Below are 14,659 nucleotides of genomic sequence, written 5' to 3'. Positions count from 1 at the left end.
CCCCAGGACCGTGCCTTGCCCCAGCCAATAAGCGGCCTGTGCACGTGCACCCTTGCGTGCCCTGATTGGTCACCACTCCTTGATCACGCACTGCCGGCCTGCGCCAGCCCGTGCGCGGGGGCGCCAATGAAATAACTCAGTAGCCCTTTACAACCAATCGGCACGTCGCAGGGCTCCCAGCCGGCCTATGGGCGCGCGCCGGGGGTGGGCTGTCCCGGCCCCTCGCCTTCGCCAGCTGGGTTTGTTAAAGCGACAGGCCCTACGGCGCGCCGTGGCTCCACTGGGCAGCGCAGGGCGGCCGCGGGGCCCCTGGGCGTGCGCGTGGCGCCCGTGACAGCGGCGCCGCTCGGCTCGCGACCCCGGCTTCGGGCGGCTGCCGACCGCCTCGGCGCGGCCGCGTCGCCCGGCAGGATGGGCGGCGAGGCGGGGTCCGCGGCGGCGGCGGCGGGCTTCGAGGGCCGCGTGAAGAGCCTGGGTCTGGTGTTCGAAGACGAGCGCAAGGGCTGCTACTCGAGCGGCGAGACCGTGGCTGGACACGTGCTGCTGGAGGCGGCCGAGCCGGTGGCCCTGCGCGCGCTGCGCCTGGAGGCCCAGGGCCGCGCCACCGCCGCCTGGGGCCCGAGCGCCGGTGCCGCTGCCCCGGCGGCCGCCTCGGAGGTGGAGTACCTCAACGTGCGCCTCAGCCTGCGTGAGCCCCCGGCCGGTGAGCGGCGACCCCGTCCTGGGAGAGGGGCCAAGGGGGACGGGGAAGGAGCGCTCCGGGGGACGCCCGCCGGCCAGGGGGCCGGAGAGGAGGTTTCCGGGGGTGGGGTCCGCTCGCGGGGTGACCCAGCATCCCCTTGGGGTTGTGACGGGCGGGCAACAATGCCTGCGCACCCCCACCTCCCAACCCCGGGGAGACGGTGTTGCTCTCCATCTGGCGCCCCGCCCCTGCCTCGCTGGGCGCTGAGCTGCATCGGGGTCCCAGGACCGTCTAGGCAGGCTGTGGGAATGAGTCGTTGCCATGGGAACCAAGGATCTGGGGCTCTAGGCCCTGTTCCTTGTGGCCTAAGGAATGGAGGGCAGAACCAGAGTGTCCTGATGTGCCCGGTGTTTTAGGGGCCTTCCCTTCACCTGCGTTCCCCCTGCCCCGCCATCAACCCCCACAACTCGCATCCTTCTTGCTTCATGATGAGTTAGCAAAAAACTCAAATCTTAGGAGGAGAGAAGTCGTTCCCTGAGCATTAGGAGTTCAAAGGAAGTGCTTTTTTACTTGATCCGTCATCCTTGGATTCCCCCCTTTTGGGGAGCGGGTTTAAGAGTTCTACCTTTGTCTATATCCTTCGCTTCTTTTTGTTCTCTTTGCATCTTCTTCCTTCCTTGCACCCCCTATAAACCTTGAGTGACAACGGGATCTGGCCACTGAGAGAGTTTGTGGAGGAATGATGACCCTGCTTGTGAAGTCGTTAATAGTGTAGGATTTTCCAGAAGTACCCATGTACTTCTGGAAATTCACAGCGTGGATTCCATCAATGTTCGGTGCAAAAATAGATTCCTTTAAAATACCAGGGAGTGTGAATCTTAGTCTTTTAGTTGAGGAGCTCCTTTAAACTGTTTTACCTTTCTGCCTCATCAGCTTCAGCGTTTATCTGTAAAATGAAACAGTGATGTAGATTCTCCACCCTTGAAGAGTAAAATGCAGTGTATCAGTGTTTACTGTTTGCTGTGTATTATACAAAAATCAATAGTAAATGCAGTTTTTCCTTGTCCTGCTATGGAGCAGTAAACTGTTAGTTAAATCCTCAAGGTTTGTGAGAATCAACTAATTCCAAAACTTCAGTGAGGAAAGCACATGTGAATCAAAGTCCTCCCTGGGATTAATAAATGCAGTATGTTAGGTGACAGTTCTTTCTTGCTTTATGCCCTTTCATCAGTATGGTTTCCAGAATCAACCCACACAGGCCTTCCCCAAAGGTAACAGACAACACAGATTTTCAAGATGGCTGACTGGAGTCAAGGGCAATGGAAGAGGGAAGTAATTGGTTTTTGTCCAGGACTTTAGACTCTCTGTGCCCATAACTACTGAGTAAATAGATGTAAGATTAATAGAAGTTAGATTTGCAGTGGGAAAACACTTTGGCAAAATATGGACTATCAAATAGTGTTCTGATTCACAAGTCTGATTTTTTGTCATTCTGATGGAATAGAATGGTTCATTCTAGACCGCCTGAGAAATCTTAGCTTGTTTTAGAACATGCCATTACAAACACTGGCGAAAAGTGGAATCATAAGTCTATTTTAGTTGACTTCATGGAGAAAAAAAAAAAAAAACAACTCCTAATATCTACAGCCTGGGAGAAGTTAACAACATTATATAGCTATAGATTCTTAGGTTTGTTTAATTTCAAAATCTAGCTGAATTTCAGTCACGTGAAGAGACTTTTAGAAATCTAGGCTATGGGATGTGTTTTCAAAAAATCTACTGGATAATTTGTTAGCCTTGTTAATCTACCTACTTTCTATCTTGGTGGTTGATTTTCTTCATATTTTTATCAGTAATAGTGGTAGAAAAACAAGACACATCAGAGAGCTGGTTTCAAGTGTTGGCAGCACACCAGGAGGATGACCTTGTGTATATTCCTCAACCTTTGAGCTCCAGGCTCTGCCTCTGTGTTGGTCTGGCAGCTCCCAGGACTCACTAGTGCCCTGAATTATGAGCTTGGGCTGAGGAACCATGAGTGAATGAAGCATCTTGTGACATTGTAGGTCTCATTGCATAAGGCAAAGATAATAAACCTTGAGAGCAGAAATGGACACATGATTCAGTTTATAGACCTTCTTAATTAAAAATTAATAAAGAAGAAGAAAGCAAGCAAAGATTTTATTCCAGTGCTGTGCTGTGCGCTTAGTCACTCAGTCGTGTCCAACTCTTTGTGACCCCATGGACACATGGAGTGTGTCCTGCCAGGCTCCTCTGTCCTTTGGAGATTCTCCAGGAAAGAATACTGGAATGGGTTGCCATGCCCTCCTCCAGGGTAATCTTCCCAACCCAGGGATTGAACCCAGGTCTCCCACAATGTGGGCAGATTGTTTACCGTCTGAGGCACCAGGGAAGCCCCAGAATACTGGAGTGGGTAGCCTATCCCTTCTCCAGTGGAACTTCCCAACTCAGGTATTGAACCAGGGTCTCCTGCATTGCAGGCAGATTCTTTACCAACTTTCTGAACATTTTTTTTCCCTCTTTATGTTTTGAGGTAGTTCAAAGTCATTTTAAATATTCTGGTTCCTATTTGTTTTTTCTCTGAAGAGAGAACTTCATCTCTCTCTCATCCTCTTCCAATATCCTGCACAACTCTGTTCTTCACACTTGCCTGCCATGCCCTTCCCTTCACCTAACCCTTGTCTCCATGCCAGCCCCTTACATCAACTGCCGAGATGGTTCTAAAGATGCTAGCCCCACCCCACCCCCAACCACCACCAATAGACTCGGCATCCTAGGGTCATTACTTGCATACAAGTGTCTTAGCCATCTTTCCTCCCAAGGTCTATTTGGAGGTTGAAGTTACTTAGCTTTGTATCAGCTTTGTACCTGACAATCACTGTAAATTTTGGATGTAATGAAATCCACATCTTTAAACATTCCAAGTACTTTGTCATCTTCAGTTATCTGATGACTACAAATTGGAACTTTAGCCCAGCTCTCAGGAGTATCGGGATTCCTCGAGCCTAGTGCTTGATAGTTAGAGAGTGGAGCGGCTTTCCCGCCTTCCGGTGCTGGGGCTTGTGGGGTGGCCCCAGACACACCTGAGCCCTGGGACTAACTCTGTCACTGTCATTTAGCATGTCATTTAACTTGTCCCTATGGCTTATCACTCTGCCTCCAAGTTAACCACCTGTTGAGTATTTCTATTTGAATGACCTTAAGTGGCAAATGCTGTTAGGATTTTTTTCCCTCTAATATATCACACATTGAAAATCGGAGATAGGTTGAGGAGATTTAATGAGCCAATGATGCATTCCCTTTTTCTAAAAGTACAAGGTCGGAAGGGAGAAGGGCCTCTGGTGGCTCGGATGGTGAAGAATCTGCCTTCAGTACAGGAGTCTCAGGCTTGATCCCTGGGTCGGGAAGATCCCCTGGAGAAGGGGACCGCTACCCATTCCAGTATTCCTGCCGGGACAATCCCATGAACAGAAGAGCCTGGCAGGCCACAGTCCGTAGGGTGGCAAAGAGTCAGACATGACCAAGTGACTTAACACTTTTAACTTTGAAAAGTACAGGGTTGAAATATTAACTGAATTGATGAAGGGCTTAGACTTTTAAGTTCTAAGACCTATTAACTAAGTAAAAAATTATCCCATTTCACTAGTGATTTCTTGCCTTTAAAATTTCTTTTATGAATGGCTACAATAGAAATCTCCATTTTAGTATCAGCTGACCAGGCAGATCTCAGAGAAAGCTCTCAGTCACCCCACCCTTGAGGGGATTTAGTTCTGTGCTTGGATCTGTGCACACAGAAGGAAGAGAATGTGTACAGGTCTCTGGGTGGCCACCCGGCCAACACTGACGTTGGCTTTGAAGCTGACCGGGAGTCTGCACTCAGCTGGCGCTCCGGCAGTGCCTCTGGCCTTGCTTGGCCCATCCACGGCCTGCCTCCCAGCTTTCTCACTGTCAGAGATAAGCTTCTGTATGACTGCAGTGGGGCTGGCTGACCCCAGAGCAGGAGGAAGGAGTTGTGGCCATGCTTGGCCATCTGCACCTCTCTATCCCAAGTGAAGCAACATTCTCTATTGATCAGTAGTGATTCCTGCCTAATAACTGGCCCTGTTGAATTAGCTATTACATATTATACCCAATATTCATAACACACCAAGGAAATTTTTCACCTCCTTTTCGAGCTCTGCCCAAAGAGTATATTGTCTGATTTTCGTGGTATACCTAAAATAAGTAGATCTATTTTTTTTCTAAATTAGTTTTCGGTCCTATGTAATATTTGTATCTTAGGTTAATAGTATACTATATACACATATATATGTGATTTGAAATTGATTGAATTTGGTAAAAGTTGATTCAGATTTTATCAGTAATTCTCTAAATCTCAGGTTAATGTACTTTTTGAAGTATATTCAGTGGTACAGCCAGAAAAACCTCCCTTTAAAAAAAATTATGGTTTACACTGAAAATTCTTGATCTAATATGAAACTTAAATAAAAATATATTGTCTTTTTTAGGGGAAGGTATCCTCTTACTACAGCCTGGAAAACATGAATTTCCATTTAGTTTTCAGCTTCCATCTGAGTAAGTGAAACTGTGTAGCTTTGGGGGTTTTCTTTCCCTGGAATATGTCTGTACATTGTATGAGTACTGAGTACCTTCTAACACTCAGGTGTAAATATTTATCCTAACTAACCCCTGATAGACCCCACCCCTTTCACCTTTCTTTTTTTAAGCAAAACTGACAATTTAAGGGGTTTCCCATGTGGATCAGTGGTAAAGAATCTTCCTGCCAAGCAGAAAATGCACGTTTGATCCCTGGGTGGGGAAGATCATCTAGGGAAGGAAATGGCAACCCACTCCAGAAAATCCCATGGATAGAGGAGCCTGGCAGGTTACAGTCCATGGGGGTCACAAAGAGTCATAACTGAGCGACTAAAAACCACCACTATAACACTTTAAGAGCTTTCCCCTGTTTTGAACTGAAAAAGAAACTTTAAAAATCACATCTTTGGTTTCTTTCAGACCTCTGGTAACCTCCTTCACTGGGAAATATGGAAGCATTCAGTACTGTGTGAGAGCGGTTTTGGAGCGACCCCAGGCACCTGATCAGAGCGTTAAGCGGGAACTCCAGGTCGTCAGTCACATCGATGTCAACACACCAGCATTACTAGTACGTTCTTCCCCCTTCCCTGCCCCGTCCCTCTTCCTCTTTGCTTTCAGCCATCATCCCTGCATTTAGCAAGTCTAGTGGCCGCCTGTCCTGTCACTTTTTGATGTAATCTTATAACCCTTATGCATTCACTACAAATACGTGATTCTAAGTCGGGCAAATTACAAATTGTGTGCGGTAATACTCTTGATTGTGTCGCTGTTATTCAGGGCTGCTTTTGCCAAAAAGTTACATGGGCTCGAAATGCATTAATAAGGCTTAATAATAATAATACGCACACACAGAGTAGTTACTTTTCCCAGAGCAGCCACAGTCACAGGGCTGTGGTATTCTAAACTCTTCCCTAATAGCAGGGTGAGGAACAGTAATTATGGAAGAGTACTAATCACGCTCAGCCTGTTATTGACGCTCAGGCCATTATGCTGTGTCTCCGTGCATTTTGCATGTCATTTTCTAACACTAAGTGAGGATGTGCAGCTGCTCTGGACTTCCTTTCACTTCTCATTTCCTTATGACAGATTTGGCTGCATTAAAGCTTTGAACTTCTAATAATCACCAGAAATACTGTAGGCTGATAAGAAAGATCAGGCTGTAAGTAACAACAGAATAGGCAAGATGGGAGCTAATGAGGTAGATTCTTTTATCTAGACCCATATTATCAAAATAATATAAAATTATACCTTGTACTTTCATGATAGCTAGTAAGGACCTAATGGTTCTTCATTTAAATATGAATGAATGATTTTTTTTTGCTTAATAATTTAAACTTTCCATCATGATACTGATGTTGCAGAGATGTATTTTTAGTACTGGAGGTTCCTCTTTCTAGCCAGTGTTTTTAAAGATCAGGGGAGAAAAAAACAGGAGTGAGAAGTTGCTAAACTCTATTTTCACACAAAAATAAAGTAGAATTTACTCTGTTGTGAAATTATGAAAATGTAACAGATAAGCCCTAGCTACATGATCCCTTTCAGCCAAAATCATGCAATAGCCTGACCCAGCTGTGACTTATCACCTGTTCAACACCTATTTTGAAAATTGATGATGCTAATAACTGCCTTGTGTTTTTAAAAACTACTTAGAATTGGGTGGTTAACTAATTCTAATTTATTTTTGGAGGCTTTGTGGAAAATAATTTAAAGTATTTTTTTTTTTTTTTTGGAAAAAGAGATTCTAATTATCCTTTACTATCCTTCAACAATTAAAAAGCTATATTTTGCAAGTTTGGGTTTTACAGTGAATTTTGGCTTGTGCCTCTTGTAAACTTGAGTATTTTAAACCTTGTGTTGTTTCTTTTGTTGAAATAGAGTAGAAAGTGGGTGGTGAGTTTAATAATCCTTTAGATCCATTACACTGGTGTGTTGTACTGTCAAAAGCCCCAGATCATTCTAAGAACACTTGAAATTTCTGCCTAATATTGCATTTGAAATAAGGACAAAAGGCTATTTGCTTATTCAACATTTTAAACGCCAAGACAAATAGAACATTCTGATTATTGATTTGTATGCCGTTTCTTCTTCTCCTGATCTACCTAAAGTCTTTTTTTAGAAAAGGTAGTTCTATCATGTTAATAGGTACTGCTACAGTTAGGTTCTGATTGCTTTTTTAAAGGATGATGTATCATTTCCCAGAAACACAATGAAAATATAGAATAAAATAGGTCCTAGTTTAAATCTGAAAGATCACTTAGTTTTCCTGAAAATGGAGTGATTTTTAATACTTCCTTTCAGTATGTTGCATAAAATGTCACAGGAAGATAAAAAAGGTTGATTTGTTTTTTGGAAGACTTTTTTTTTTTTTATAACTATTTTATTTTAAAAAATGGCATAAGTTGTATGAATTTTCTAGATCAATTTAAGTAATTTTATTATTTGAACTTTTAAAGACCCCTGTATTGAAAACTCAAGAGAAAATGGTTGGCTGTTGGTTTTTCACTTCTGGTCCAGTCTCGCTGAGTGCCAAAATTGAAAGAAAGGGATACTGCAATGGTAAGCAAACTGTCTAAAATTCCAAATGCAAGATTCATTAATTAGCTAGTTGGAAGTAATTTTTAATAGTATGTTTTGTGATTAATGAAGTATGTACTATTTTAAAACATGAGTAATACAATTTTCTGGTTCTAGTATAAATCATTGATATTTAAATATTTGTAAATAGATGAGTAGATCCCAACAATCCTAATATTTCTGACCTCAGTTCCTGGTACGTTCATAACTAAGACTGACACCAGAATGGGAAGATGCCAGCATTTATGTTATGATGCAGAAGAATATTCTGCAGTTGAAATACTGAAAATGAAAATGAAATACTGAAATACTGAATGAAAATGAAATACTGAAAATGAAAATACTGTTAGGCGTTCTGACTCCACGCTGGGAACTGTCCACGCAGGGCTAAAACGTAGAACGTTGACACTTCTAACAGTCAGACTGATACCAGAGCAACCATCTGTGCAAGGCCCATTCCCATCCAGTGGATTTGGCCCTGCCCCTGGGTTCTGGCTTGTTGGAGACGGGGGTGGTATAGGATAGTATGACAGTGGATGTGTAATGTGGGTGTGAAACTTGTTTACGCCATCCATTGCTTAACATCAGTTCCTAAAATGCAAACCTTGTTCTTTTTGTGGGCAGATTTTGTTAAGCATTGATGAGTTTGGTACTTAAGATAGTACTAAATCATTTATTTGTATATCTTCTCTCAATTTTTATAGATCATGGTCATTTATAGATCTTTAGAACTGGTAGCCTAATACTACTACGTTAGAAAAGTGAATCATGCAATAATTAGAAAACGTTATCTGCACAAGCTGCAGTGAATTTTCTTTTCTCTGACTCAGATTTTTCCATGAGGCTTCTCAATTTCTTAAAGTCACATTGCTACATTTCAGCCTTCTTCAGGGAACTCTGTTCCACTGCGGTGAGAACTTCCTGAAGAGTCTCTGAAGGTGTTTCTGTTTTCTTTTTAGGAGAAGCTATTCCGATCTATGCAGAAATAGAGAATTGTTCCTCGCGTCTGATTGTTCCCAAAGCTGCCATTTTCCAGACTCAGACATACCTGGCCAGCGGGAAGACAAAGACCGTGCGGCTCATGGTGGCCAACGTGCGCGGGAACCACATCGCCTCCGGGAGCACCGACACCTGGAACGGGAAGACCCTCAAGATCCCGCCCGTGACCCCGTCCATCCTGGACTGCTGCATCATCCGCGTGGACTACTCCTTAGCCGTGAGTGCGGCGCTCGGGGGCTGTGAGGCACGTGGCGTGGAGCCACGCCGGGCGCTGTGCCCCCGAGAGGGTCACAGCAAACTGTGACGCACGGGATCGGCCTCTGTTTTTCCATCAAAAACTAGCCCCCGAGCGGTTTAATTAAGATGGGAGGGTGAAGGTGCCGCCGGGGCCGCTCGTTGCGGTGAAGATGCGTCCCCAGCTTCCTGTGGTTTTGTGCGATGGTGACGTGTGTCCAGGTCACGGTTCTCCAGCGCAGAGTGTGCGCTGTATTTTGTGGGCTCCTCATTCAGTGTGGGCACTTTATTCTGTCAGGACAGTTTGCGGTTGTGTCGGGAATAGTAGCAGACAAAGGAGCTTTTTTATGAATAAATAACCGGGCTACTCACTCTGAGGTTCACTTACATTTGTGCCTCTCTCTCTCGTTGTTTTGGTTTTTGGCGTATTAGGTGTATATTCACATTCCTGGTGCTAAAAAGTTGATGCTCGAGCTGCCCTTAGTGATTGGCACAGTTCCATACAATGGTTTTGGCAGCAGAAACTCCAGCGTTGCCAGCCAGTTCATTATGGATATGAGCTGGTTGACACTGACTCTGCCAGAACAGCCCGAAGGTAAGATGTTTTGAGGTTCTTTCATGATGAAGTCACACATACAGAGTACGTCTGAGGTTCTTTCATAATGAAGTCATACATACAGAGTACGTAAGAACACATATGAGATAGAAAGTGCTCAGATGATACTCACCACTGCCACTATGACTGTCCTCACTCTTTTTATTACTGAAAATCAGCAAACATTATTCTAGGCAGGGACTTAAAGAGTTTAGCCTACCCAAGACACAGAATTCCCAATGGCACGTCCAGGAATACCATCCACATCTCCCGACTCCTGTTCATAATAATTAAATAATGAAAAATAATCAGGGTATGATTTGTTATGTAGGTGTTTTTTGTAGTCACATTTCATGATTTGTTTTTCTTTACCGAGACTGTAACATACACAACTCAAAAGAGTAGAATAGTATCGGTGTTAGTAGTACTTAATAAAAGCAGAATCTACTGAATATTTTTTGTTGTAATGGGCATAAAAGCTTCCCGATTAGAGGGAAGAATACCATTTGTTTTATTCTCAAATTAAGCTAAATTTCGTATTTTTATCAGAGTTGAGAAGACATTAATGTAATTAATTTCTGCCTGGGAATTTCTTAGATCCAATTGTTTTTTTTTGTTTGTTTTTTGGTTTTTTTTCAGCACCACCAAATTATGCAGACGTGGTGTCAGAGGAAGAATTCTCTAGACACGTTCCTCCTTACCCTCAGCCCCCTAATTGTGAGGGAGAGTCATGCTGTCCTATGTTCGCCTGCATCCAGGAATTCCGATTTCAGCCTCCGCCACTTTATTCAGAGGTAAACACATTAAAAGAAAACTAGGTTTGTGTTTTTCTGTTTGTAAATAATCTTGTGTCTGTTGTTGAGTCCCAGTTATTAAAAGACACATAACGACAATTTTGTATGATGATGATGATGATAGATTATCACTGGTCCATTTACCATATTTTGCAGTATTTTCTTGGTACTCTCTAGCATGCATGTAGAGTAGCATGAATTGCCTTTAAGGACCTGGAATATAGAGAACTTAATAGTATTCTTAGAATTTAGAAGTCTTTGGGACTTCTTAATAGTAGCTTTAAGCAGTTTGGCTTAACTATCATCATGTAATTAGAAATAGATTCTCTAGTTGTGTTAAAGAACATCACAGTAGTAACCTTGGTCTGCTCATTCTTGCAGGTTGATCCGCATCCTAGTGACGTAGAAGAGACCCAGCCTGTTTCCTTCATTCTTTGAACATGTTTCAGGAATCACTGTGTTCATCATCAAGTTAGAATGCCAATTCTTTCCCCCTGCCTTTTTGGAGAATAGGGAGGGAAGATTAGCTTAAGAACATAACGTCAAGACCGAAGGTGGAAGAAATTAAAAAAATGCGACAAGAACTTTCCAGTGGGCCAACAGGATTGTTGCGCAAGTTTGTGATGTGGTTTTGTGTCCCCTTTGAACAGTGGGATGAAGATATGATGTGAAAAGTCTCAGAATGTACTGAAAGTCCAGATGGTGATAGAGTAAGTTGGAGGGGTGCCTGTGTCAACCCAGGAGGAAGAAAGGTGCCTGTGAAGAGTGGAAACACTGTGAGCATGTCTTTAGAAGGTTTTCTCAAAGTGGAGCAGCTGTATCTTAAGCTTTGAGGCAAGGTGGACGTATTGGGAGGAAACTTGACTTTAGAGAATGTAGCAGCACAAGAATGTGCATGAGCCGGAAGGGGGCCCACTCTAAATACTAAGCGAGACCCTCCCATGTCAGGGTTGTCATGGTTTCTTACCATACTCGATAGGACTGAAGGTCCTTAAAAGAATCCTTTTCTGAGGTCAGGATCTTTGGAGGTACTAATGAAGTACAGTTTTCACTCTTTTAGTGATAGTCTAAGAAGTAGTTTATAAATTGGCTCTACAGTATTATGAAACCAAGAATGAGTTCCTTGAAAGGCTTGTCAGTTGAAAGGGGAAAGGTGAATTTCAACTTGAGAACACATTTTGTTGAAGTTGCCACTTCTTAACCCCCTTTAAGTACTTTAGCAGGGTACATGTTTGATTTTCCTCATGTCTTAATTACCTAGGAGCATAGTTTAAAAAGGGTTAAAAAAAACAAAAAAGCTTGCATCCTTAGGATGCATTGATAACTGCACAGTGGGGGGGGAAAGGCCCTTTCTTACCTACCTCTAACGGTGTTATCAGAATCCGATTCGGTTTAAAGCTCCAGACCTGAGAAGTCTTCTCTGGAGTTTCTGCTCATTTGTCTATAGCAAGCAGTCTCCTGTCCCCAAACCTGAAACTGGACTAAGGGCAAAACTTGTAAGGTTAGCATTAGATGAAGGTTAGTATGTGTATACCAAAGGGTATTTCAAGTTAATGTAAAATCAAGAAGGCAGAAATACCATTTTTTTTAAGTCATAAAGTTAATTCCTCTCAAGAGACATAAGTGTACTGATAACGATGGCAGTCACTGTGTTGTCCATTGTTATTCAACTTCTTTAGTAATTCTGTTTAAACTGTGATTTTTTTTTTTAATCATTTTGGTGCAATATTTTATTATCCTTTAACCTCAGGATATTCAGACCAACAAGATTGTGTTGCTGCTAAAAGTCTGAGCAGTGTTTTTATGTTCCTCTCTCACCTCCTAGTCAGTCAAACGTTCACTTGTTTTTACTTTAATCTGTTGGTTTCGTGAGCTGAAGAGTATTTCTGCATGCTGAGTGGAAGGGAGGTAGGGATCCCCATGATAGACATTTTGGACCAGCCCAGTACTTTGGTTTTCTCTACGTCCTAAGGGTTTATCTAGAAACCCTGGTGCTTCCCATGCCAAATACTGTACTTCACTCAACTGAACGATTAGCTTTTCTTTCAATCAGTATACTCAGAAAAGTCCTAAGGTTAAATTTTGTATGTAAAAATTAGATGGACATTTGATCAGGGATTTTTATACAAGCATTAGCTAAATGTACACTTTTAATCCTTCTGGGCATACCTCTCTTCTCTGTAATCATGTAAGCATCTTAAGCCGTTCTTCCGTTGTAAGCCCCTGTTGAAAATCACAGTGCAAGCTGTTCTCCCAATAATTGCGGTACTGAAATTGTCATGAATTGTTACTCCTTCCTTTGGTTTTTTGGTGATCTTTTATTTTGCTTTGTTTTCGTGTGTAAGTAATTTACACACACGTTGTCTGATGCGTTGTCTCATCAGTTTTATTTGTACTTTAAAAAAAGATCATCTCCAGCTATTTCTTGACCTCTAAATTACAGTTTACATGTTTTATCAAGACATTGTCCATCTCCATGATACCAAAACACAGTGAAAGAAACAGCAAAATTGTACAGAGGAAGAGAAAGTTTAATTATCGGAGTGAAGGTAGAAAGGCAGCTGCTTACTAGGGTCTTCACTTGGATTGTCTTGCCACCTTTTTAAAGAAATCATAAAGTGCACCCATCAAATTAAAACAGCTGATTTTCTAGCACTTACGAGAATAGCTGAAAGGTATGATTTGCCTTATTGAATTGATATGGTATATCTGACCTTAAGCAGTAGGTTGAAACTGCATACCTTTTTATAATAAAGAAGTTATTTGATGAATGTAGAAGATTCTACATTGGAATAGAAAATACTTGGGAATGACGATAAAAATTTAGCTGCTATTTGCTTGTTTTTTCTCCTCTTGTTTCGTTTGCAAAGAAACCGTGGCCTTAGAATTTTCTTTTTGATGCAAAATTTTTGAAATTGCGAATGTGCATCTTTTGGCTCACAAAATTCTTCCATGGGCAGAACTTTCATGTTTTGTTTTGCACAATAAGAAACTCAATAGGCAGGGGTTATGTTTTTGATAAGTTAACTATCAAAGCTTTTTATTTTTATTATAAAAATGTAACAATTTAACCCACAAGAAAAAAAAATTGTATTTTGTACTCTTGTCTGAACCCCATGGGTTCCTTTTGTTAATAAAATGATTCCACTGATGCTGTGAGTTACTAGTCTTGTTTTGTTTTTGTAAGACCATGACTCAGGTTGTTACAGACTTAAGGGAAATCACCATGATACAGTGTTACCGCTAAGATAGTTCTGTAGCTGTGTGCTGTCATCAGGCCAGACACAACCCTGATGCATTCTGAGCCTGTTTCTCTGGTGGCCTCAGTTTCCCCAAAGGATAATCAGCTTTTAGCACTCCAGGAAAAAGAGAAGTTGATGTGAAAGATTAAGCTTAACCTATATTGGTCATTGAGAGAGTATTATCTCCATTTTTTCTCAAATGATAATGACTGCTGCTTTAAAGTTTCCTGAGTTGTCATGTTTGTTTGGCCAGAATCTTTCCAGGATTAATTTAGTCGGTCTGGTGGCAGACCTGCTAGGTAGGTCTCAGTAGCCTCCTCTCTCCACATATGTACGCAAATGGACAGAAGTCATGCGTTTGTACAGGGAATATGTGACAATATGTCACCTCAGAAAACTGCCTTGACCCTCTGTCCTAGAAAATTATAAACCTTAGGTAAGTGGCAAACATAACCCAGATATTTATAAGTGTTTACAATGTGTGAGGTGATGTTAAATGAGTCTCTTCTGCATCCACATTTGCAGTCAGCCATAAATTGAGAAGTTTGTCTCATGCACTAAATATCAAGGAAAAATTTATAAGATCACTATTTAAGTTGCTGTCATTTATTTTGTAAAGTTGTGGGTTATAAAATTTAGGACGAGGCAGGGCATTGCAGTCTAGGATATAACCTACAGATTAAAGATGGGAATACCAAAACCCAAAGGTGTAACCTGAAAATTTGGCCTACATTCTCTATAAGATTCCTGCTCACTCTTAAAACTTCCTGATTCTACAGCTTTAATAGAAGTTACGGAAACAGCAACTGCTTTAAATGACACAGTTTAAAACTTACAGACCTGGGTACTACCAAGCATATACTAAATGAGGAGTCTCAGCATTTATATCTAAAGACCTGTGTCCTGAAAGGATACCAGTCTTTGA

The 14,659-nt window shown here is 42.2% G+C and overlaps 1 protein-coding gene across 2 annotated transcripts; it reads left to right on the top strand.

Moving 5' to 3' along the window:
• The first annotated feature begins 280 nt into the window (after positions 1-280).
• Positions 281-13,640, top strand: ARRDC4 (arrestin domain containing 4). Of its 2 annotated transcripts, XM_065906356.1 has the most exons (8): positions 283-703; positions 5,209-5,275; positions 5,717-5,864; positions 7,750-7,852; positions 8,830-9,086; positions 9,536-9,698; positions 10,338-10,492; positions 10,874-13,640. In XM_065906356.1, the coding sequence occupies exons 1-8, from the start codon at positions 412-414 to the stop codon at positions 10,928-10,930; spliced, it is 1,242 nt and encodes a 413-aa protein (XP_065762428.1). In that variant the 5' UTR covers positions 283-411; the 3' UTR covers positions 10,931-13,640. The 2 variants fall into 2 exon arrangements, with proteins under 2 accessions (XP_065762429.1, XP_065762428.1); XM_065906357.1 differs by lacking the exons at positions 10,338-10,492; positions 10,874-13,640 and adding an exon at positions 9,755-10,318 and having other exon boundaries at positions 281-703; positions 9,536-9,713.
• The last annotated feature ends 1,019 nt before the right edge of the window (positions 13,641-14,659 follow it).

This window comes from Muntiacus reevesi, chromosome 15 (genome assembly GCF_963930625.1).
Source record: "Muntiacus reevesi chromosome 15, mMunRee1.1, whole genome shotgun sequence".
NCBI classification, from domain to species: domain Eukaryota; kingdom Metazoa; phylum Chordata; class Mammalia; order Artiodactyla; family Cervidae; genus Muntiacus; species Muntiacus reevesi.
Note: the sequence above shows the minus strand (reverse complement) of the source record. Positions and strands in the feature narration are given on the sequence as shown.